At 39.3% G+C, this 26,288-nt stretch overlaps 1 protein-coding gene across 6 annotated transcripts in view; it reads left to right on the top strand.

The window, feature by feature from the left end:
- GOLGB1 (golgin B1) overlaps positions 1 to 21,748 on the top strand; it is an 88,620-nt gene extending 66,872 nt beyond the window's left edge. For 5 of the 6 annotated variants that reach the window (XM_079155255.1, XM_079155253.1, XM_079155252.1 and 2 more), the window contains 8 exons: positions 3,113 to 3,291; positions 11,204 to 11,366; positions 11,558 to 11,695; positions 15,962 to 16,105; positions 16,872 to 16,969; positions 17,505 to 17,639; positions 19,865 to 19,970; positions 20,376 to 21,748. In XM_079155255.1, coding sequence (XP_079011381.1) covers positions 3,113 to 3,291; positions 11,204 to 11,366; positions 11,558 to 11,695; positions 15,962 to 16,105; positions 16,872 to 16,969; positions 17,505 to 17,639; positions 19,865 to 19,970; positions 20,376 to 20,510 — 1,098 coding nt within the window. In that variant the 3' untranslated portion in view covers positions 20,511 to 21,748. The remainder of the gene's footprint in view (positions 1 to 3,112; positions 3,292 to 11,203; positions 11,367 to 11,557; positions 11,696 to 15,961; positions 16,106 to 16,871; positions 16,970 to 17,504; positions 17,640 to 19,864; positions 19,971 to 20,375) is intronic. The other variant, XM_079155256.1, reaches the window with a different exon arrangement.
- Positions 21,749 to 26,288: the final 4,540 nt, after the last annotated feature.

Below are 26,288 nucleotides of genomic sequence, written 5' to 3'. Positions count from 1 at the left end.
TATAAAGAGAACACTATATAATTGCAAAATATCCTTTACTTTTCTGTGATAAATATGAAATGTGTTTTATAGGGTTTTTAGTTAGCTGTCTCTTGAATTTTGTCCCAGACACACAGTCTGAGACATGCAACTTTCTGATGATTTGATCTATTCTGAGGATAACATTGTAAGTAGCTAGACTGGAGGTGTGAATGGATTGCATAAGTAATATATTTTTGCTTTAATTCAAAACAAAAATATGTTTTCAGTTTATGGGTTTAAAATAAAGTTATACATGGACATATTTAATTAGTTATAAGTTCTCTAAGTTCTATAATGTTTTTGGTGGGAAAAGCTAAGAGTAGCACCTCCAATCTCATTTCTTCGGCTCCTGAGGCAATGTGCTTTCAACCCTTTAAGCATATTTCTTTGGCATTTCCTTAGTGTCTGAATATTGTGCTTATCTTGCATTTTGACTTTTTATTTTTTGCATTAACTGTTGACTTTTTCATGCTAACAGGTTTTAACTTTCTTTATTCCCTCTGTTTTCACAGTATATGTATACACTTTCAATATATAACCCCTTATCTACTTTCCTGTTGTAACTTAATTTTAACTTATGTTAATTCAGTGTTTACATTTTTATAACTACAAGTTGTTAGAATTAAGATGCATTACTTATATTTTCCTCCTCATCTTTCTGTCTTTCATAGGGTTAATAACTGTGTTTTTGTTTTTTTGTTACTTAGTTTTCTTTGTACTTATCAAAGAGATTCACTTGTTGAAATCTCCTGTTTCTTATATTCTAAATTTCTTCTGCTTGGTTTTGTGCCATTGTTTTTGTGAAATTATTCAGTAGCTCACTAAGAAAAGATATGTGGGAGGTAAATTTATTGAATATGTCTTTTCTTTTCCCCATACCTGATAGTTTGGATGAGTGTAGAATTCTATATTGACAATAATTTCCCTTCAGAATCATGAAAATTTTGGTGTATTGCCTATGGTTTGCAAGTCTAAAGGTATTCAAATTCCCAGCCTTTTGTGTGTGATCTATTTCTCCCTCCCCTTCCCCTTTATCCTTTCTTCTCTCCTTTCCCTTATCCCTTGCTCCCCTATTATGAATTTTTATGATAATGTGATTTGGTGGGTATGTTTTCCTTTATCAGCTGACTAGTCCTTTCAATCAAAGACTTCATACTTAACAGTCTTTTGGCTGTACTTTGGGGAGATTTTTATCATCTTTATCACTTGACCTCAGGATTGAAATTTTCATTTTTGCCAGCATATTCTTAATTTATAAGGAATGTTTGTCCTTCTCTCATAGAGTTTCTGATTATATCTCTCCAGTGATAATGGTGATAGGTTTGTTTGTTCGTTTTTGTTTTGTTTGGCATTTTCATATAATGAGCTTTTCTTTATAGTTTTACATTTCTGCTCTAATGTTTCTTCAATATTCTTTCTTAAATCTTTCAGTACCTTACATTTTTTTTCCCCTGCTAATCTCTTCCAAATTAACTTCCAGTTGTTTTTTATGACGTAATGGCTTAATGTTAGCTATTCTATAGGTGAAGGTTAAACTTTGGTTTTCATGTGTAAGTGTAGGGGCTAAAAAGCTTGTAGGTGGGACTTATCACCAGTGAGTTTCATTGCTTGGGTGATCTTGTTGAACTTATTGGTGGTAGTCCCCTAAGTTGGTATCTGGTAACCTTCTCAGATTTTTGAGGAGAGGGCTTCTCATTTCTATATGGAAGTAAGTCAGCACTCTGCAAGCTGAGCTGGAGAAAGGCTATAAGCATTCAGAAAACATACATTTAATCATTCTTGTTTTGGAATAGTGTTCTTACTTGTAACTTTGCCTGATGTTCCATAGGCATAGTACCTCTGGAGGTACTTCCTTTACCTTCTCTAGAGAATAAAACTCAATTTGTCAGTTGGAGTAGCAAAAAGTGGTACTGAGGAGGGGATCTAGAGATGAAATTGTTTCTTAAGCAACTTTCATTTCTAATCCTCCTTATCTCAGCTACCTCCTCCTTCCCACCCCCATCACCATTTTTTCCAGAGGTACCTGGTGCTGTTAATTCCTGAGCCTTTGGAGATTCTTCAGAGTAAGTTGTATTGGTTCTTGGCTTTTCTTACTGCCAGCTTAAAATTCGACTTTCTCAGATCTAAGTCAGTTACCACTTATTCATCTGCTTTTCAGCTTCCAAAATGTGTTGCTGCTGACTTTTTTGATATCTTCCTGTTCTTGTTTTGTATGCTTTTTAAAAAATTAAAAATGCCTGTATTGTAATGTTAATCACATTCCTGAGGGGATGAAAGAAGTATGTGTTCAAGGCACCTGTCTTTGCTCAGATGTCCTGACATTATTTCTTTCTATCAAGACTTAATGATATTGGAGATGAAAAAACACCTGGAATGTGGATTATGCAGTTTGCTAAAACCAAGTCCTTCATCATTATCATCATCACTAACTTTACATGTGAAGTGCATTAATTTTTTCACTTCTCAATCCTTAGGAAAAAGGTACTATAATTACCCCCATTTAACTAATGAGAGAAATGAAGACTTAAGAGGGTATGAGGAGCACATATATAGTCACACACCCAAGAAAAAGTAAGTTATCTAACTGTAGGGCCTAAGGGTTCTAACCACTTGACTGCACTGCCTTCTTCATGATCAACATTAGCTAAGCTCAAGTGAAGATTGATGTCCATGTAAGAAAGATAGGAAGCTTAACCAGGACACATGACTAAATGGAAAACCAATTAGTCTTTACACTTCTTGTTCTAGGGTGTTACCACCCATAAGGAAATGTAGGTCCCTTAAGTCTATCCCTTGTCAGAGTTGTAACTGGAATCAGCTTGGAATCCTGGGAGCAGGGGTATGGAGAGGAAGTTGCTGAAATGGTCTGCAGCCTTGATGGCTGCTCCATGGGTGATTTCCAACAGTGTGGTTATGTGTGTTTCACCATTTTAGAGACTCATGCTGCAGTTTTATGTTAGTGGGTGATATTTCAGTGCTGATAGTCTGTTGCAGTGTCTAACTTAGCGAACTAATAGGAGAGCTACTGATGACTTACAGCTGGGTAAATGGAATGTGATGAGTCACCCTTTAATTTTCCTTTTGGTTAAAGCTGAAGGAATTGAAGAATCTGCAGCAGCAATACTTACAGATTAATCAAGAGATCACTGACTTGCGTCCTCTGAAGGCTCAACTTCAGGAGTATCAAGATAAGACAAAAACTTTCCAGCTTATGCAAGAAGAGCTCAGGCAGGAAAACCTCTCCTGGCAGCATGAGCTACATCAGCTCAGGTATGATGACCCCTGCATTTTGACCCTTTTTATTTCACTTCCTTTTAACTTTTAACTTTGAAAATAGTAATAGATTTATAGAAAGTTGTAAAAATAGTTCAGAGAGCAAACTTAGATAACTGTAGTACAATATCAAAACTAGGAAATTGACATTGGTACCATTTACAGGTCTTCTTCAGACTTCACCAATTTTATGTGTACTTATTTGAGTATATGTATGTTTAGTTCTATGCAGTTCTGTCACATATGTAGAGAAACCATGTAAACACCACCACAACCAAGATAATAGAACTACTACACTACTACAAATGTATCCTTAGTGCTATAAGTTTATAGTCACATTCCCCTCTTCCCTTCTACCCTCTTGCCCTGAATTCCTAATCTCTGGCAACCACTAATTTGTTGTCCGTCCCTATAATTTTGTTATTTTGAGAATGTTTTGTAATTGGAGTCTTGCTATAATATGTATCCTTTTTTCCCCTCTCCAGAGCATACACTTTTTAAAAATTTTTATTGGTTTTTTTTTTTTAGTTATACATGACAGTAGAGTCCATTTTGTTAAAATTATACATGCATGAAATATATCTTATTCCAATTATAGAGCACCAGTCTTGTGGATGTACACAATGGTAGGATTCACCATGTCATATTCATATATGTACGTAAGAAAGTTATGTCATTCTTTATACTGCCTTTCCTATTCCTATTCCCCCCTCCCTTCCCTTCATTCCCTTTTGTCCAATACACTGAACTCCTATTCTCCTCCTCACCCATCCCTTATTGTGAGTTAGCTTTCACATATCAGAGAAAACTTTCACCCTTTGGTTTTTTGGGATTGGCTTATTTAACTTAGCATGATACCAAGATCCATCCGTTTACTGGCAAATGTCATAAAGTCATTCTTCTTTTTAATATTCCATTGTGTATATATACCACTATCTCTTTATCCATTCATCTGTTGATGGGCATCTAGGTGGGCTCAATAGCTTAGCTATTGTGACTTGTGCAGCTATAAGCATTGATGTGGTGGCATCACTATAGTATGTTGATTTTGATCTTTTGGATATATACTGAGGAGTAGGATAACTGGGTCAAATGGTGGTTCCATTCCTAGTTTTTGAGGAAAACTGCTTTCCAGAGTGGTTGTACTAATTTGCAATTTCACCAACAGTATATAGTATACCTTTTTCCCCATATCCTTACCAACATTTATTGTTATTTGTATTCTTGACGATTGCCATTGTAGTTGGAATGAGGCGGAATTTCAGTATAGTATTAATTTGTCTTTCTCTAATTACTAGAGATATTGAACATTTTTTCATGTATTTGTTGGCCATTTACATTTCTTCTTTTGCTCATTTATTGATTGTAACCTTTTGAAATCAGCTCTTTTCTGTGCATAATAATGCCTTTAGATCTATAACATTGTATGTATCAAGAGTTCGTTCTTTTTATCAATCAATACTATTCCGTAGCATGGGTGTACCATTTTAACCACTTACTCACTGAAGGACATATATGTTGTTTCTGATTTTTTAGCTTTAAAGCTGCTGTGAACATTTATATAGGTTGTTGTGTGAACATAAGTTTTCATTTCTCCAGGAGGGTTGCCCAGGAGTGCAAACTCTAGGTTGTATGGTCAGTATATGTTTCAGCTTTTGAGAAACTGCAAAACTGCTTTCTAGAATGTTTATACTATTTTGTAGTTCCACCAGCAGTATAAAATGGATCCGTTTATAGGGCTGGGGTTGTATCTCAGTGCTGAAGTGCTTGCTTGGCAGGTATGAAGCACTGGGTTTGATTTTCAGCGCCACATAAAAATAAATAAAAGTATTGTGTCCATCTACAACTAAAATTTTTTTTTTAAAAAATTGATCCATTTATATACATTCTCAGGAGCATTTGATATTGTAACTTTTTAACCAGTTGTTTTTTAGTGGTACGTGATAGTTTTGCATTGTGCTTTTAATTTGCATAGTGGCTGTGATGCTGAACATCTTTTTATGTGCTTATTTGACATCCTTCTTTCCTTTTTGAGGAAATGTCTGTTCATATGTTTTGTACATTTTCTAGGTGGTTGTTTCTGAGAGTTTTTTACTTTTGAGTTTTTAGAGGCCTTAATAATACATTTTAGATGTGAGCTCTTTTAGACGTGAGAGAGAGGGATGTGGTTTGCAAATATTTCTCCCAGTCTGTAACTTATCTTTTCATCTTCCTCAATAAGGTTTTTTTAACTTTGATGAAATCCAATTACTTTCCAGTTTTTCTCCTTACTGTTTAGATTTAGTATTTTCTATTTTTCTCTCTTCAGGTTCTCTGATTCTTTCCTCCATCACCTCAATTCTGCTTTTGAACTCATTGAGTTAGCATTTTATTTTGAATATTTTATTTTTTAGTTCTAAAATTTCCTTGGGATTCTTCTTTATTTCTTTTTCTTTGCTGAGATGGTCTGTATTTTTTCCCAGTGTTTTTTAGTAATTGCTTATTGAAGCATTTCTATGATGGCTGCTATAAAATCCTTGTCCCCTCAATCAAGTTGTGATTTTCCTGGTTCTTGGTATAATGATTAACATTCCTTTGTATTCTGGACATTTTAGAAAATTTAAGACTCGATCTTATTTAAATCTTCTGCTCTAGCAGGCTTCCACTGACACGACACCAGCAGGGGATGGGGAGGTACTGCTATTTTATTACCAGATGGAATGTTGAGTCCAGGTATCCCAGTCAGCCCCAGTGATAGCCATGGAAGGAAAGGGTGTTCTGATACTACCAGAGGGCAGTGGAAGTCCAGGCTCCCTGATGGCCCCCATGGTCTGCTGTGGGTATGGAGATGAGCTCCTCGTTATTGCAGGGCAGTGGTGAAAATGCACGTTCTCGCTTGGCCTCCACTGCCATTTGGTCCCTTTCCTTTTCTTTTCCTTTTCCTTCCCCTGCTTTCCTTCTTTTTTCCCTCTTCCCTCCCTTCCTTCCTGCCTGGCTGCCTTTTTTTGTTTTTTAATTTATAAAAATATAGACATTTAGCCATAAATCGGGAAGCTGGCAACTCCACGAACATTTTGCTGGCATCTGTTAAGGACCTGCTTGCTGCATCATAAATGACAGAGGGCATCACATGGTGAGATAGAGCAGGCATCTCCATTTGGTCTCTTCTGATACCGCCTCTGCAGGGACAGGGAAGGGCACCTTGCTAACCTTGTTATGGGAAGTGGTGAGTATCCCGGCCCTACATGCTGCCTCCATTGACTCTTGTGGTGGGGTTGGGATGGTGAGGGAGAGACAATACACTCCATACAACTGGGTGGTGGTGACAGTCCAGGCTCCACACTTAGCTTCTTCTAACACTGTTTCAGCAGAAAGGGTGAGTTATTCCTTGTTACCACAAAGCAAAATATAACCTAGCCTGTTTTGTTCATAGGAATAGAAAGAGAAGATAACTGTGTTTTTACCATGGTGTTTGCCTAGAATTGGGTGGTTATTATCATTAGCATTTCTAGCTAACTGCCCCTTCCTTGTCCTTTGGCAAGAGAGAGTGAGCTTTTCTTGGCACTCATTGATGATTCTGCATTGTAGAATTCACCAGCCCCCTCTTTGAAATATATAGAATATACAGACTACAAAGAAAAAAAAAAAAAAAAAAAAAGGCAAAACCAAGGAATTTGCTGCCATCTTATTCCTTAAGTTCTGGAGTCTCTAGTTAGTCCATTACCTTCTTTCCATCTTTCTAAGTCTTTTTATATTTTTTTTAAATTACAGAGGGGTTATATTTATATTTGGTGGGAGGAATAAGGACAAATGTGTCTGTTCCATCTTGTCTTGAACCAGAAATCTTGATACTCTTCTTTGTTTTTTTTTTAAAAAAAAAAAGCAATAACAATGTGCTCAGTGGCAAAAAAAAATCAAGACAGGGACTGCAATTCTGTTTCTTTTTTAAAATTCAGTGTTTCTAACAAATTTTATTCAAAGAATAAAGATAAAGAATAAATACAGAGCAGTATATCAAGACAGGGCTGATTGTTGCACCCTCATTATTGGGCCTTTATTATTCTTTGACTTAAGATGGTACATACCGCTTTAGTAAAACCAAACTCAAAGCTTTCAAGATTTGGTACTAAAAAGGAGAATCTCCACGTTGGAAAACTGTGATCAAGTAGCACCTGCTTTGTCTCCAAATGCTAGAGGAAAAGAGGCAAATGAATACAGAGAATGTGAGGTGGATCTCAGTTCCTATCCAGCAATACAAAGGGCTTCTAGAATAATTAGTACCATAACATCCATTCAGAACCCTTAATGTACAGTCACAGGGGATTTGTTTCTTCACAGGTATGTACCTTATTAACATGATAGATCAGAATAAATCTTTAAAAAAAATTTTTTTTTGTCATTACAGATGAATAGAATTCCTTTATTTTATTTGTTTATTTTTATTGGTGCTAAGAATTGAACCCAGTGCCTCACACATGCTAGGCAAGAGCTCTACCACTAAGCTACCGCCCCAGCCACAGAATAAATCTTAAGCAGAGGTTATGTAGGAAAAAAATGAAAGCTTTTTAGAAGTCATAATTTAAATTACATGGAGTAAGATTACACCCAAAAGATTTTCAAGATTTTCATATTTAAAATTTTTTGGACTTGTATAAGTGAAAAGATATCAAGCTCATTGCACAGAGTTGGTAGCCTCCCCAGATAACACATATTTTTTGACCAAATGGTGATGATTGCAGAGAAGGTGAAAACAGAAAAAAAAACTTAGTTTTGTACTTTGGAAATTCAAATTTCATCTGTTCCTTCTTTTGAAATTGAATCTCAAGAGAAAAAATAATTTGCTCCATTTCCTCTTTTTTTTCCTTTTTTTTTTTTTTTGGTTGTGTTTTGGTTTTTGTTTGGTGGAGTAGCGTCTCAGTTTTATTCTGTGACTTTCCATTTACCATCAAAAAATCAGGAGCCTTCAGTATGTCCTCCATCAGATGCACTTTAATGCTGACCATTGAATTGAAGACCTTCCAGAAGTGATTGGGACTATATCAGAGAATCCCCTTGATGGTCTCTCATTATTATCTCCACTCACCTGGAACTATGAAAATATTAAGTGTTCAACTGTGAGTTTAAATCTAAGAGCTGCAAGCACTAACAGCATGTTTTCTGCAGTCTTTCCTCTTCAAAATCCCTGTACCAGTAATCTAAAAGATCACTTTCTTTTAAAATCAACCTTTAGAGAAGAGAAAGAGAGGGGGGGAAGATGATTTCTGATTTTTAGAAATTTCCCCCTCATTTTCTTCCTTTCCCACTTTTACTTGGCTCTTTCCTCTTTACCGCTCATATTTGAGTAATATTGAAGAAACATGTAATTATATATCAAGTGGCTGGGAATAAATTAGGAGAAGGAAAGGAGCGGGGGCATTTTATATTGTTTTTAAAAGGAAGAAGCAGCCAAGGACACTAATTTGATTCACTGAGTGCAGGACCAGTTTCTTTAGCTAAGTAGATTCAAGATTCCTTTTGTATGAAATTCTTGGGAGAAATGAACTTTTTAAACCTTGTTCAGATTTCTGATGACTTTGAGGTTGACTGGTCAAGCGAGCCTACATTTCCATCATAATCTTGGCTTCCACTTGTGGCTGCTACTTTGCTTATTTGCTCTGATTGCTGTGTTTTCAAACTTAAAAGGGTAAGTGAGGTATATACCTGTCTATATAATCGACTTGCTTTAGGTGGTCTTGTCTTTTAGTTCCCATTTTCCACCCTCGGCCTCTTCATACTCCTTAACCACTTGTCTATCCTTCAAAAAAAAAAAGACCACTTCAAGCTTTTTATGGAAGATTGTGGTTTTTCTCATGTACTCTCACCCTGTATAGATCTTTGACCTGTTTTTCTCACTTTTCACAGAAAAATTATTTTAGAAACATTCTTATGCCTTTCTCATATTGTAGTCTTGTAATAAAAATTCATTTTTAGTTTTTAACTTTTAGTTCTGCCTTTATTTATTTATTTATTTTTTGACTGGGGAATTGAACCCAGAGGTGCTCTACCACTGAACTACATCCCCAGCCCTATTTTGTATTTTATTTAGAGACAGGGTCTCATTGAGTTGCTTAGCACCTCACTTTTGTAGAAGCTGGCTTTGAACTTGTGATCCTTCTGCCTCAGTCTCCTGAGCTGCTGGATAATTCTGCCATTTTGAAAGAAATTTGACTCATCTAAGCCACCTTTTAGCAAAACAAGATAATTTCATAACAGTTATATGTCAATTAGAAAAGAAAGAACCATTTTCCCTTATTTCTGGGGAGAAAGACGAAAACAGCAGAGGTAATTGGAATAGCCATAGCCAAGCCTTGTAATTATTGGGGAAAATAGTTCTCTGTGAAGAGATTGCATTCCCAGTGGGTTTTTTTTTTTTTTTTTTTTTTTTCTGGGCAGAATATATAGAGAAGTAGTAGGAATAAAAAAATAACGATGGAGAGGCTGTTTTTACAAAAACTAAAGGAAAATAGCTGGGGTCAAACCCACTCTTGGCCAAATTCAGGGAACAGAAATGACAGCAGCTAATATTTATTGAGTGTTTACTATGTACCAAGCTCTGTATCTCATTTAGTCCTTATGATAATCCTAAGGAGTTGATGGTTTATTCTATTTTATTGAAGAGGCCCAGAGAGATTAAGTAATTCACTGAGTCTATACCTAGTATATTGTAGAACCAGCAGTTGATCCCAAGTCCTTCAGAGTCTACAACTGCATTCCTTTTTTTTTTTTCCACATTTTTTTATTGGTAGATTATAGTTGATGGAATTTGTTGTTAAATATTCACACATGCACACAATAGACAATGGAACAATATAATTTAGCCAATATCACTCCCCAGCATTCCCTCATCCCTCACCACCTCCCATCCCTTGGTCCCTTCCCTCTGTTGATCTCCCTTTGATTTCCATGAGGACCGCCCCATCTTTCTTTTTCTTTCCCCTCTAGCTTCCATATATGGGAGAAAACATACGACCCTTAACCTTCTGAGTTTGACTTATTTCACTTAACACAATAATTTCTAGTTCCATCCATTTTCCTGCAAATGATGTAATTTCATTTTTATTTATGACTGAATAAAACTCCTGTGTAAAAACTTCTGTTTATATACCACATTTTCTTTATCCATTCAACTGTTGATAGACACTTAGGCTGGTTCTGTGGTTTGGCTATTGTGAATTGTGCTGCTAAAAACATGGTTATACATGTATCATTGTAGTATGATGACGAATTCTTCAGGAAAAAGGCCAGGGAGTAGTATAGCTGGGTCGTGTGGTGGTTCCATGCCTAGCCTTTTGAGAAACCTCCATGCTGATTTCCTAGTGACTGTAGTAATTTACAGTCCCACCAACAGTGTAAAAGTGTTCCATTTTATCCACATGCTCTTCCACAGTGGCATTCTTATAACCATGATGTTATCATGGTCCTACCCTATTTATTAGTTGTAGTGGTTTCCTATGCTCTGCATGATCTGACCTCTTTTCTCTCCCTTCTTGTTTCTTACACACATACTTTAGTACCATATCCTACAATTCTAAAATTCATTCTATAATTCCTACTTGTGCCTTTTGCTGAGTCTTTCCTGCACTTGGAATGCTTTTCCCATTTTGGAAACCCAATTCATTGTACAGGTTCCATACCAAATGCCAACTTCTCTGTGAATTTACTCCCATCCTGCCAATTGGAATTCCTTTTTTTATTACTGAATCAACTTGCTGCATGGTTATGTTTATGACATAAATTTCACTCTGATTATGTATTTTCTTTATTACATGTCTAAGAGTTCATAACACTGTTTTGACTATAGAATTATGTACAAGTAATTACTCATGAGTATCATGAGTATGTTTTTATAAAACTATGCATGTTTCTTTTTTTTTTTTTTTTTTTTCCCTAGGATGGAGAAGAGTTCCTGGGAAATACATGAGAGGAGAATGAAGGAGCAGTACCTTATGGCTATCTCAGATAAAGATCAGCAGCTCAGTCATCTGCAGAATCTTCTGAGGGAATTCAGGTCTCCTTCCCATACTCAAACCCTCAAAGCACAATACCAAAGACAGGTGAGGAATCAGTTTTGATTGAAATTACCACTACTAGAAAGCATCAGCTTCATACAAGTTAAGTACCCATCTGCCACTGTTAGGCAAGCTACCTTATGACTTTCTATGGGCTGGGTAGGGTTTCTAGAGGGAAGGAATTTAAGCATGAGCAATCTTAGAAGAAAATGTCATCAGTGTTTGTATCCTGGCAGGCATCCCCAGAGACATCAGCTTCCCTAGATGGATCACAAAACCTAGTTTATGAGACAGAACTTCTTAGGACCCAGCTCAATGATAGCTTAAAGGAAATTCACCAAAAGGAATTAAGAATTCAGCAATTGAACAGCAAGGTAAGTGTTTGCTGCTATTTGGAATTTGATTTGTTTTTCCCATGACTAGAAGAAAGACGATAAGTAGAAGCTGATTTATCATAGGCTTCCAGCTCTAGCACAACTTGGGGTACAAAAATTTTACCTTTCTCAGAACCTGGGTTGCTTATTTCAAAGCACTGAACACAGGACCATTTTCTTTTCTGTGCCCTTGGAGAGGAAAGTCCTTGGGAAGAATTTGGAGAAATCCATACAGTAAGAGTAAAGAATTTGACTACTTAGGAAGTTTTCCTCCTAGCACCGTCTCCTCACCCATATCGCTTATTAGTAACATTGGGGTAATTGCCTACCTCACCATTTATGAATCATTGTCCTTCTGTTACTTTCTAACTAGACAAAATGTTCTCCATTGGCTCAACCCCTACTTGTCTTCTTCAGAGGTACCCAATTAGGAGTCTGTGTTAAAAATAGGAATGCTTTAAGAGACCAGACCCGAGCCAAGAGATTGGCTTCCAGGAGAGTTGTATATGCCTCAAAATGTATGCTCAGTGGGGTATAGTAGGTTTCTTATCACAAGAACTCGCCAGTTCAGCAAGTCTGTGATCCAGAAATTATAAAAATGGTAGGCTCTTTTCACAAATGTGGAAAAAGGCTCAGGGGGTATTAACCAACCTGCCTAAGATGTTAGAAAGAGGTCATTATGAATCAAATGTGATCATGTATGTGAAAAAGCACAGTGCATGCCATGAGTAGAATACTCATTAGATGATGTTAAATTCAACTAATTGATACTGAAGTGTCAGAAACTAATATTATTAACTTAGGCAGAGAAAATTGCATTTTTTAAAGTTTGTGGATTCAGACAGACTGGTGAAATTGCAAATCCCCTTTTGTTGGAGAACTCATATGGGAGTTTTTAGGGGGACTCAGAACAACTGCCACCCAGTTTCCCATCCAGCTAGTTAGCTATTCCAGAAGTTCCACCCTTTATACCTCTGTAGCCCCTCTTCTTGCAGTGAGCTAGTTCCCATCTCAGCCCTTCCATTTGCTCTCCAAACATTTGACCATGACTCTCTCTGAGCGTTTGTTTTCCTAGGACAGTGTTTTAAACTGGAATTCAGGAGTATTTGAAATCATTTTGGTAGATAGAAACTAAAACAATTCTAAATGTTTGATTAAAGTAAAACATATAGAAAAGCACTCAGATCATAGGTGTAGTGTGATGTGTTATTACAAAGTGAAGACAGCTGTGTGATCAGCATCCAGATCAAGAATCAGAATGTGCTAGAACCTCAGAAGTCCCTTGGACCCTCTTCTATTCCCTACCACCCACCTTAGAACTACATATGAGTGGAGTCCTAGCTTCTCTTTTGTAGGGCTTCATTTATTTTTTTTGTGAGATTCATCCACTTTGTTGCGTATCATGTGGTTTTTTCATTTTTATGCTGTATAGTATTGTGTTGTACCATAATTCCTCTATTCTACTGTTGAAAGACATTTGAATTTTTCTAGTTTGAAGCTATGACAAGTAGTGTAGCTAGAGTTCTTTGAGAGAAAAGCAATAAAAATATTTATTTATAATATAGATGAACTTAAGTTTGTTATATTTATGTACTAGGTTATGGGTTATAATTAAAGTTGTATTTTTTGGATAGATTTATTGAGATATAATTCCACTTAAAATGTGAAAAACATTGCTGTGGGTCATTGTCATTCTGGGTGAGAAACAGCTCTTTCTTTAAAACTCAGCTATAAGAAGGCACCTTGCGACTTAAAATCAGCATACTACAGAGATACAGCCACATCAATGTTCATAGCTGCTCAATTCACAATAGCCAGATTGTGGAACCAACCTAGATGTCCTTCAATTGATGAGTGGATAAAGAAACTGTGGTATATATATAAATGGAATATTACTCTGCCATAAAGAACGATGAAATTATGGCATTTGCAGGCAAATGGATGAAATTGGAGACCATCATGCTAAGTGAGATAAGCCAATCTCAAAAAACTAAAGGATGAATGATCTCGCTGATAAGTGGACGATGACACATAAGGGGGAGGGTGGGGGGAGTTAGTGTTAGGGTTAGGGTTAGAGTTAGGGAGAGGGACAAGAATGGAGGAAGAAAGGACTGTTTAGAGGGAAAAGAAGGGTGGGAGGGGTGGGGGAGAAGGGAAAAAAATAATAGAATGAATCAAACAACATTACCATATGTAAATTTATGATTATACAAATGGTATGTCTTTAACCCATGTACAAACAGACAAACAACATGTATCCCATTTGTTTACAATAAAAAAAAAAAAAGAAGGCACCTTGCTACCTAGCCCTCAATTCATTAAACAAGGAATTATTATTTGCCTGCTATGAGCCTGGCCATGTGTTAGGTGTTGAGGATGCGCATAAGCTTCTCTTGAAGCTTACAATCCCTCGAGTTTAGCTCACTCTTAAATGGGTCCCAACTAACCAGGAGAATTGCTTCTGGGGCCCTAAAATGGGATGACATAGATGGGTGGTCAGCATAAAATGGTCTCTCTCTAAATCCACTGCCCTCATTCTTTCCTTAGACATTTCTGCTAGCATGGTTGGGTATTTGTATGTACTGTAAAACTATGCCAGATGCTTAAAAATGTGAGAGGGATGAATAATGGTATAATGTTAGTCTAGATTGCTCCCTCAAGTGTGGATATGATAAAATATAGTAGCTTTTGAGCAAATGCCAGCAAATTGTTCCTTAACAACTTAGAACAGTAAATATTTGAGATTTGTAGACCTGACAGTCTGTCACAACTATGTATCTCTGTAGTGGTAGCCCAAAAGCAGCAGTACATAAATGAATGAGGTTAACTGTATTCCAATAAAACCTTATTTACAATAAAAGGGCTCCAGACCCTGGATCATAGTTTGCCAGCCCTAAACTAAAGGCATCTGTGTTTATCCTAGACCAAGTAGTGCAAACATTAAGAGGTGGCAGGTGAGGGGGGCTTCTAACTGATAAATAATTTGGCTTCTCAAGTTGTAGGAGTTTTTGCTTCTAATGAGTTTTGTGGATCTGTTCCTTCTACTCTAGATCAGCTAAGGAAAAAGGATGAGGATTTTTTTCAAAATGAAGGGGTTTTCTGTTTTTATTTTTGTCTCATTTGTGTATATGTTTGGACTGTTCATTGTGGCTGGGGACATTTCCCTTCTCCTGTGTTAGAAGATTGCATTACTCCCTCTGTCTACAGTTGTCATTGTTCTCAGTCACCTTGTGTTCAAATCCATATTGCCTCTCACATATTTACATCCTTTTGTTTACTAATACCACCCCACACCTACAGATACTCATGACTTAACTTCCCTTGCTGGACCCTCTGATTTAATCCATCGGGTAGTAAATACGAAATTTGCTCTTCAGAACCACAAAAAATAACCTTATAAAGAGGAAATTTTAGCTTATAAAGTAATTTTATAAGTATATGTGATTCTTTTATTTTAATTTTATGTGTGCATCAAATGTCCCCCTTGGAGTATTTCTAGAAAACAAGTTTATTTTCTCTACAGCATTGTTTGATTTGACTGTTGAATCTGTGAGAATCTATGCTCCCTGTATAGTTCCTTGCATGTATTTAAATGTGTTAGGATTTATTCTGTTTTTGCTTCTTAACCTAACACACATTATAATTATTTATTCTTTTTGACTGTACTAGGGTTTAAACCCAGGGATACTCTACCACTGAGCTACATTCCCAGTCCACTTTTTTGGTTTGTAGTTGTTGTTTTGAAACAGGGTCTCGTAAGTTGACAAGGCTGGCTTCAGTTATTTGATCCTTCTGCCACTACAGGCATGTGCTTATAATATTTTATTCTGCTCTCTTGGTACTGTGGCATAGAAGAATCTGTCCAGTAGTATTGTGGTACAAATTTTTAGGTGACAGTGCTCTCTCTAGCTGTATTGAACTTGGGATTGTAGTCATTTATTACTAATTTAACTTGGACCCAACCTATTGCCCTCCTTCTTCCTCTTATATTCCTGGATAGCTTATCCTAGTAGATTTTTGGGTTTCTGTTTCATGGTTCTTCAGTCAATGTACTAGGCACCATTAAAACAATAAAAAAGTTTCCTGCTACTCCTCCAGAATAGTTTTCCTTTTTTGGTTGAAACAACTATACATTTTCTCACTTTGAAGAAACACATAGTGCTATTATTCTAAGATCATGCATATAAAAATTTGATCCTTAAAACTAAGCAGTGCTTATGGTGAAAGGGTTCTGTGGAAGGGCACTTATCCTCATCTGTGTTTCAGTTCTCTCAGCTCCTTGAAGAGAAAAACACCCTCTCTATTCAGCTCTGTGATACCAGTCAGAGTCTTCGTGAGAACCAGCAGCACTACAGTGACCTTTTTAATCACTGTGCAGTCTTGGAGAAGCAGGTCCAAGAACTGCAGGCGGTGAGTAAGAAGATGTGAGAAGCTGGGAGGAGTGTTAAGAAATTGAGGGCAAGTGATAAAGCATGAAGAGAAGCCTCAAAGAGGCTTACACAGTTAGGAGTGATGTAAGGCAGTGGGACAAAAGGAGGAGTGTATTAAGGAAATGGGAAGAAAGTCTAAGAAAAATTACAGAATTACAATAAAAGAAAAGAATTAGAAGAAAAAAGATCAGTGAAATAGAATTCAAAATATGAGTGGGAAACAGTGATGACTGGCTTTGGGCACTCTGAAACTGAGAAAGTATGGATTTTGGTTCAAGAAATATGAAAACTGTAGGAGGATTTGGACCTGATAAACAAAACAAGTAGAACTGTGGAGGCTGTGGAGTATGGTTTTGAAGCTGGTGGAGACTGAGAATCACACGAGTTACATTGGACCCACAGAAAGGACCTGGAGAGTTCACAGCAAGGGAAGGATCAGAGTTGCTCCTGGAAATCCATGGCCCTGCTAGATGAAAACAGACATTCATGGTGAGGTTTAAACTTGCAAGAGGAGAAATTAAAAATGAAAATAGGAGGAAAAAGCTAAGGAAGACAAGGGCTTTAGGGAGGTGACTAATCTACCAGAGCAAATTCTCACTTTTAAATCTGTACTTGAGAATTGTAAGTGAGGATATTCCTGTCCAGGATTTCTCATTCTCTCCCATGTTAAACAAGTTCTCATTTTTTACAAGTAGAGATTCATAAGTGCTTTTATTACTGAATTATTAAGCTTATTCTTCTACTAGGGACCACTGCATATAGATGTTGCTCCAGGAGCTCCCCAGGAAAAGAATGGAGTTCACAGAAAGAGTGATCCTGAGGAAGCAAGGGAGCCACAGCAAAGGTAGGGGAGCAGGACTCTCTCCCGGGCATACACAGAAATCAGGCAGTAATCTAGATTGAACTGAGATCCACCATATGAGTTTAATATGCCTTATTTATTTATTTAGTGTTTCTGGGATCAAACCCAGGACCTAACACGCAAGGCAAGCACTCTACCACTGATCTATACCTCAGCCCATTATGTGCCTTATTATCTTATGGCCTCAGAGAAATGATGTAAGGATTAAATAGTAACAATAATAGCTAACAAATGGTATTTATGAAAAGTTTGTAAAGCCAAACAGCAACACACACCAATACACACACCCCCAGTAACAAACACTGTGGCATTGCAATGAGAGATACTAAGATATTCAAAGGTATTTCTGCAGTTTCATTTTTCTCTCAGCAGCTATGTTTTTAAGATATTTGTGTGTGTGTGTGTATTCAGAGAAGCTTCTGTAAGCTTTCCTGCTTTATAACCTAATGAAGACTGGTGTCCACCACTGTGTTCTCCATCATCTAACGATGCTCTTTGTTTCACTTTTATCCTGAAGCTTTTCTGAAACCCAGCAGCAGCTGTGCAACACCAAACAGGAAGTGAATGAATTAAGAAAGCTGCTGGAAGAAGAACGAGACCAAAGAATAGCTGCAGAGAATGCCCTCTCTGTGGCTGAGGAACAGATTAGGAGGTAAAGGTGGAACGGGGCAGCCTCTGTCCTCTTTGCACCCTTTCTTGTTGCACTCGTGAGCATTTGCATGACCAGGTTCAGGATTCATTGTGGTCTTACTCTCGCCAGGAGATGGGTGCTACAGTGAGTGTAGAGTCATTGTGGTCACCCAAGAGAACACTACTTTGGAGTCTGGGAGGGCCATGCTTTCCAAAGATGCAGTTCTTAGAGAATAATAATAACAACAACAATATCTACCATTCCTATGATATGAAATAAGCTTTTGAAAAGTATTTTATTACATCCCCACAATAACTGTATAAAGTAGGTATTGGGTTCTTCAGAGGGCCAAATCAACAACAACCCCATTCCTTATCTGAGATCTGAATCAATTGAAATCTTTTTTTTTTTTTTTTTAAGACTAATACATAATGGGAGATGAAAAGATCACTTTATAAAACTGGTTTTTGAAACAAAATAACTTTCTGTTTATTAGCAAATACCACTTCCTAAGCCTAAACTTCCTCTCCCAGTCATAGGCTGCTTTGGGGCATGGTAAACTTTCTCTGCAGAAGATTCTGCTCTTGCCAAACTCAAAACACTGGAGTCACAGAGTGAATTGTGCTTCTTGTGAACAATTTGCCTAAAATGTGATTGGGAAGGGTGGGACTACACATCCCATATTCCTTATTCTCAACTCACTAGTCGAAAGAATCACTATGCATGAGATGGTGGAGTGGCTACAGGTGTTTGTCACTGGAAGTTCCTTTATGTGAAAAGAAACATTAAAAGCCAGCCCTTCTGTTATGTCTGGGGAGGAGATATCCATGGTATCTTGTCTCTTCCCTCAGAGAATTCTCACCATTTATACTCAGATGCCTTCTTGAAAAGATTAGGTGTCAGAAGTGGCAGCTCAGGGAGCAGGTCATATTTGAAATTCCTTTTTTTTCCCACTCTGCATATTCAGAGCTTGTTAATTCTCAGCACCCATGTGGGCCTTGGTGTGCAGCTTTGAAGGTGGCTCTGTGGAGGCATAGCACAACCTTGTGTTATGTTTTGCTGCCTCTGCTGAGCATGGTTAGACCTGTGAGACCTGTCCCATGTGGAAGTGGATCCCCCCCTGTGTAATTTACCTGCCTAAGCCAACTTGAGACTGCATATAGCACTGGGTGACTCCTGAGCCTGTGGATGAGCCACATAATCCATAATTGACTGTGATGCAGAATGGAAATTGGGATAACTAATTAAGTGCTCATCACCATGGCCAAGTACCATGAAGTACTAGGACCACACTCGTACTTATAGTGGATAAGGAACTCAGTGGCCTTGCAGTGGAAAAGCAACCCATCCTGTTGACTCAACAGTACCTACAGACATCCCATCCTCCCTCAGCCTAGCTGACTGGCCTCCATAGTAATAGACCATGCAGTTCCAGGTCTGGGCTGCTTCTGAGAAATGTTCTTGTGGAGAAACAAACATACAGAAGGTGTACTCTGCAGTCAGCCGGGGGCTTGAGAGGAAAGCAGGCAGGGGGAGCAAGGCTGCACATGCTCAGGTTAATTCACTGATTAGATTCAGGTATTCCTTCTCTCCTGGAGAAGAGTGCGACCTCTGAAGAGAAGGCAGCATGTTAGGCTGATAGCTATCCCCCAGGAGGAGGAAGCATGAGAAGAGCTTTCCATCTGCCCACCCCAGTTAACAGGCAGATGCTTGATCAGATGTGCTGTCACCTCAGTTCTCGTTTTCCTCAGAGACCATGGATGAGTGATGACAGCTTCTTCCTTAAATGGAGAAGTTCCAGTATGAAATAAATAAGCAAATCAGCAAAAATGAAGCAGAAAGCAGATGCTGCCAGTTCAATTTAATTTGAAGAACTCCACAGAAAATTTTTTTTTACCCTTGTGCCTATTAGCCTTTGATAATAGAAGAGGAAAAATACGATGAGTTTCTCTGAGTCGGATGTGATGTAGGGGAAAAAAGAACATGAGGTTTAATGACACACTGGATATTGGATTCTGGTTCCACTGCTTGCTGGTTGTGTCTCCAGGGGCAAGTCACTGCACCAGCTCCAAAGTACGGGAGCCAGCACCTGATACATAGCAGTCGGCTCCTGGTAGTTAATGTCATCTTTACTACTGTATGGGGCCAGGCACTGCAGAGCAGCCTTTGCTCCAAGTCCCCTGTACTGCCTCTGACCAGCCTCTCATGCTGTGAACCCATGCTGTGCCTCTTTTTCCTTAACACAGGTTGGAGCACAATGAATGGGATTCTTCCCGATCTCCTATCATTGGCGCCTGTGGCACACAGGAGCAGTCACTGTTAATAGATCTCACGGGCAGCAGCTGTCGAAGGGTAAGAAGGGACAACACAGAGTGGGTGTACTCTTAGGGCTGCCTGTGTTGAGGGCACAGAGTCAAGTGTTGAGGGCACAGAGTCAAGCAGAGAGTGTATAGAAGTCTAGCTACTGAGCAGGTGATGGGTCTCAGACTTCATGGTGCAGAAGACTTAGAGGAGGGCTGAAGTTGTGGCTCAGTGGTAGAGTGCTTGCCTGGCAATTGTTAGGCACTGGGTTCAATTCTCAGCACCACAGATGAATAAATGAATAAAGGTCAATCGACATCTAAAATTAAAAAAAAAAAAAAAGAAGAAGACTTAGAGGAACCTAGTGGAATTTACCAACTTGCAGGATTACTGGGGCAGGGAAAAGAATGTAGTTCTATATGATGAAACTCTCTGACTTTCAGATTTTTCTTTCAGACCCGGAGTGGTGCTGGATGGAAGCGGGTCCTGCGGTCACTCTGTCATTCCCGGACCCGAGTGCCACTGTTAGCAGCCATCTACTTTCTCATGGTTCATGTTCTACTCATTCTGTGTTTCACGGGACATCTATAAACTTAGTTGTCACTTTTTGGACCACACCCCTTAGAACTTGGAAGTCTCTCTCCTCTAATGCCAGAATTATCTATTCCAATGGAACAGTCTTCCCATTTACAGATCATCTCTCCACCTCTCCAAGGAAAGTGCCTGCAAAATCAGAGGTGGAATGAGGACAGGTTGAAACTTCAGGGACCAGAATCTGCTTTACCCAGGGTTCAGATACTTCTGCTTAATCTGAGACACTTCATGGATGGTTTGTTGAGCCCAATATTTGTTCAGATTTCTGCAGGTTCTGATTTTTTATGGTCCTATAAAATACTGAGACATGTCTTTCAGCCAAGCCAAGAGGATGGTCCTAATAAACCTAATAATCTGAAGTTCAGTATCATTTTGATTGATAACTTTTTTGCTTCATTTGTCTATATTTTCTCCTGCTTCAAGGGGAAGGTAAAAAGAGTTCTAGGGAATAAACACATAGCCTCATAAACATGTGATTAGCTGTCTTGCTGAATAGGACGGAAGCTGAAGAACTCCTCAGGGACCTAGCTGTTGGATTAGGGGAAGGACAGCATCTTTTTCCTTGGCTGTTCTCACCATTGGAGGGAAAGTTGTGGTCCTGGACTGTAAGGACAACACTCATTTGCCTATGCCCTTGATCGGTGTAGACTAACGTATTAAGTGGCTGATGCCTTTTCCTTCACTGAAAGGCAGGAAGAACTGACTGTGGACAGCAGGGTTCAGATTCTTATCATTCCTGTTACTTTTGTATATGCTTCAATTATGGACCCTGAGACATGCCCAGGGGTCAGCAGAAGCCAGTGCAGGATGAGACTAGCGTGATGCCTGCACTGCACCTCTTGAAGCACTCAGCTCCTGTGCTGTTGGCCACAGTTATTCCAGTTTCCCAGCCCCATACTCACCTACCTCTGTGGTATCAGAGGACTGAGGCAAGAGGAAAGATAATATAGAGAAGACAAGATATTTTAAACCAGACCTAAGAACGACAGCCAGGAGGAAATTCCATCCGTGCCTGTTTCCTACCACCTCCCTCTCTCTCCTCCCACACCCCCAGTTGGTGGTTTTCTTATTACATTCAAGATATGTCCCCTGCCTGCTCTCCCCACCTACAGAAGAGAGGAGACTGGAGAGATCACTGATCTGTTCACAATCTTTGCTCTGTGGTGATTAAGTCTTGGTCACAGCATCCCAGGAACTTTCCAAATGACTGTAAAATAAAATTATTTTCAGAATGAGGAGTTGTGTCTGGGTATGTGAATGTGTGTGTACGGTTATTTACATACCTGTGTTTGCACATTGGGGTGGAGAAGGAAGGGAGGGGAAGAAGGAATGGGAGGCACAGGAATGGTTTCAAGGCTAGAAAGCTCTACATACTCAGGCTTCCTCCTCACTGACCATCATCAGTAATGGCTGCAAGCTCCTTTTAGCCTTAGCCCTGGTCCAGGGATATGAAGTATAGTGAGGCAGTCCCATTCTAATACTGAACCAAACACGCTGGGTCTTGGGATATGGATTTCATGCAGGGTGTTTATGTTCTATACAGTCCTAGGAGGACTCTTGAAAGCAGTAGGTGCCTAGAGATGCCTTGGTGGGAGTAGGGGAACGAAAATTTAATAGCACATATCAGGTTAGATGGGCATTATGTTTTTATATGAAGTTGCTGCTTGGGAAAAGCTAGACCCCTTTCTAACTGGGTTATTGGAACCTAGTGTATCTGGTTTCAAAGCCCATGCAAATTCTGCATGCTGCATCTCACTACATCATCAGGAATGAACTTGGGATATTTGCAGAGGGGGGATGGGTTTTCTTGGGTCATCTCTGACTAAGTTTTGTGGTTTCTCTAGAGAACTATCTATATGCTGTGTCACAATATCTGGTCTGATAGTTCCAATGAATGACACTGGATTAGGATTCCAAATGAAATGAAAGGTTTTCCCCTTTCTACAAACTTACTTAAAATAGCTTTTGTGCCACCATGATAAATAGGTCATGAAGTAGGAGAGAACAAATAGATAAAATAGCTCAGGCATAGAATCCTCAGATTTGGAAGTGACTTTAGAAGCTTTCTGCTCCTTATTCAGAAATGCCCTCTTCTCTATGGTGGACCAGTTCCAGTCCTGCTTGGGTCCCTTGGGGAGTTCATGACCTGTGAGCAAGTTTAGGAGGGGCTAGGTTGGATACAATAAACACTCCCCAAATTCTTGGTAGCTAAAACAACAAAGGGTTATTTTTCAAAGACTCCAAGTCCCACACACAATGATTGGGGCTCTACTCATGTTGTCATTGTCACTCGGCCCCAGACTGCCAGAGGAGTCACTCTGGAGTATTGTAGGTTGCCTGGACAGGCAGTGAGTGAAAAAGCATAGCAAAACTTGCGGTGGTCTTGAAATAGAGAAAGATACACTTCATTAGCCAAAACAAGTCGCCTGAGCAAGTCTGACTTCAAGAGGAAAGAGAAGGACCACAAAGTCCTACCAACATGATACTGCCTGGTTATTTCAGAATTCTCTTCTGGAGCCAAATCCTCCTGGTGAGCTCGGACTCCACACAGCCCCCAAACAAACCAGTAATCTTTCTCCATGCTTTGCCTTGCCCCTTGTTAGTTATTCTCTCCCATCAATCAATAGATGAATTCTTATTTAGACATCAACTATATGAAAATCTTGCTTTGAGGTGCTGTGGGTAATGCAGAAGTAAGTTGTTTTTAGCTCTTACTCTGAAATCTACATATAAATCACTTTTCCTATTAAGGTTTTCTTGATTACTACAGCCTATATCAAATGCTCTGAATTCTTTTACTATTGCTAATGGAGTTGCCCACCTATTCAGGACACAAATGCTGTTCTACAGCATTCCCTGATGTGTTTTCTGGCTCATTGTCTGGTTCTTTGATAAGATTATAAACTCAGAATGAAAATGCATTTTTTGTGATTGCCTCATGACCCTTAAAACCTTGCAAAAGACTGAAGCATTTAACCCTTTTAACTTAAGTGCCTAAAGCAGAAGGAACTGACTTAAACTTCAGGAAGTAGCTGTGAGGACAGGGTGACAGGAAATGACAGGAAACCTGAATACGGAACTGAAGCAGCCACTCAGTTTCTTACTCTGAAGTGGTAGCAGCCAGAGAGGGTGCCGGGTGTGGACGTGAGGAGCCGGGAGCTCAGAACAAACGCTCACACTAGTGGAGGTAGGTATTCTAAGCGAGCGGTGGGAGACTTGGGGAACACAGGGCAAGAATGGAAGAAGAACCTACCTGGTGTTTAGTCCTTGGTGAGGGTCACTGCTAACCTTTGATGGCCAGAAAGCCTATGCAGTGGTGGTGGAGAATGAGCACCTGGGCGTGAAAAGAGAAGGAAAGGGCTTCAACCCAGGAAGCAGATTTCAGGAGTCCTCTAAGACCCAGACGCAGCAAAGTATTGCCTGATTTCTGCTGACAATCCACAGCCACTCTAAGGGCTGCAGCTCCTGTAGAAGTTGGGAGGAGGACCACAGGAGATGGGACAAAGACTGTACTTGAAGAGCCAATGGTCTAGCAGGGAGACAAAACCCACAGAGGAAATGTAACAGATCCGGAAGTAGTCACTAATGCACACTAGTGCTGAGAACCAAGTGCTGATCGGGCCAAGTGCAGGCGTGACTGATCAGCTGGGGTGGATTTCTATGATTGTGATCCCAGAACCCCAGAGTGTCAGACACAGAGGGGACTTTACAGATTAGCTAGGTTAACCCCTTAGTTTATTTTCCTTTGGCAGAAGTCAGAAATAATCAGTTGTTTGCCAGATTATTTAAGTTCATGTTTGTGAATTTCCTAGTCCGGTCCCCTGACTGTACTCTATATTGATTCCCTTGCACATCATTCGTGTGCTTTTCTGATGCTGTAAGAGCCTCAAGGAGAAACTAAGGCTGTGCCTGGGCTCCATGTCTCACCAGCTCACTCTACTCTCCCACTTCCATATAACAACTCCTATCTTCCTGATTTCTTGGCAATAGGGAAAGGATATTAAGTTGTCTCTGTATCAGAAACTTTATTTTCAAAAATGGGTAGAGGTGGGAGGGTGATGAGAGTCAGGCTGAAGCCTCAGAGGAACAGCTGAAAAGAGGAGACTATCAGTCCTCATTGCTTCCTTATTTCTCATGAATATTTCAGAGACTTCTCCTTCCAGTTTTTTATGTGAGGTCCTTTTGTTGCAGAGCAGCCCAGGAGCCAGAAACAGGGATCATAAGGATGCAGGATGACAGGTCTTGTTACCGGTCACTATCCTTCATCCACAACTGTTGCCCCAGCAGGAAGGCAGAGCTGCTCTTGGCAGTGACTCATCCCACAGCTCCAATGGCTCATTTGCACTTCTCCAATCTCCCCTGTGGCATTTCTTTAGCCAAACCACCTGGAATTTCCCCTGAGCAGGTTTTCAAAGGGTTGTTCAAAAAGCACAGAGAAGGATGGAGTTTCCAAGTGGAAACAAGCTGGAGAGTCTGAGGGTGGAGGTGGAGAGACAAGAGAGCCCTAGGAGTGGTTGGCTATAAAGGGTCTCCTTTGGGAGACAGTGAAGAGCAGCGGAAGAGGCCTCCAGTGGGAGGAGGTGTCTGAGAAGGGAAGGATGGGCAGGGAAGTTGCCAGCTAGCAAGTGGTGCCTGGGTCAAGAACCCTCAGTGGCCACCAGAGCATAGCATATGGATGTTGCCCATTGTTACCTCTACACCAAGATCCAGGAGCACACAGATGCAGAGTAACCCTGCAGCTCTTCCTCAGCACAGCTGGCAAGGCTGAAAGGGCACTGGGACTGCCTCAGCAGAATCCTTTCAAATTAGTGTTCTCCAAACATCTTTTTAATGTTTATTTAGTTGATAAAAATCAAATATCTCCTAACAGTTAACATAAAGGATTTATTGCATGCTAATTTTGAAACATGTATCTTCTTTAGAAATATAATCAAACTTTTTAAAAACTGAGTAATAAAGACTTTTTCCCAGTAAATAGTGCTTCCCCGTGCATTGTTCAATATAGGAATTTCAGCTACTTGTCCCTTCCGACCACCTGCAGCTGTGCAGGGACCAGTCTTGGAGTGGACATAGGACAACTCTCTCATTGATGGTAGAAAAATATTCCCAAAATAGTTAATTAATCAGGTGTAGACAGTAGAAGATTTTCATTTTTCCAGAGGCTGGACAAATTTATATTTTGGTGGTATGGAAGGAGTCATAGATATCTGAGTGAAGCGGCACCATAATTTGATGGATATTATTGCATCTATCACTGATTACCACTGTAAGCCACTGCCTGGCTGACCTCCGAACAACAAGTGAAGAATCCCAGCTGTTTTCACACCCAGGACATTTAATGTTACCTAAGCTTTGAGAATTGCTCTCCAGAGAAGGTGAGCCCAGGTCACATCAGCTTGTGTTAAATAAACCCCATCTCCTCTAACTGAGTGGAAGTACCTTCCTGAAACTTCCATCTGCTTTGTCTCAGCTCCAGTTTTCTTCTAGGAAAAAAAGGCAGAAAACATTAGGATTTTTTTAAATTTATTTTTTATTTTTTTATTTGTTCTTTCTAGATATATATGACAGTAGGGTATGTTTTGACATATTACACATACGTAGAATAAGTATGATTTGTTCCAGTTAGGATCCCATTATTGTGATTATATATGATGTGGAGTTACATTGGACATGTATTCATATAAAAGGATGGGAAAGATATGTCCAATTCATTCTATTGCCTTTTCTATTCCCATCCCCCTCCCATCTCTTCATTCCCCTTTGTGTAGTACAATA

Source organism: Sciurus vulgaris (assembly GCF_902686455.1).
Source record: "Sciurus vulgaris genome assembly, chromosome: 10".
Classification (NCBI taxonomy): Eukaryota; Metazoa; Chordata; class Mammalia; order Rodentia; family Sciuridae; genus Sciurus; species Sciurus vulgaris.
The sequence above is the reverse complement of the archived record's forward strand: the minus strand, read 5'-3'. Positions and strand labels throughout refer to the sequence as shown.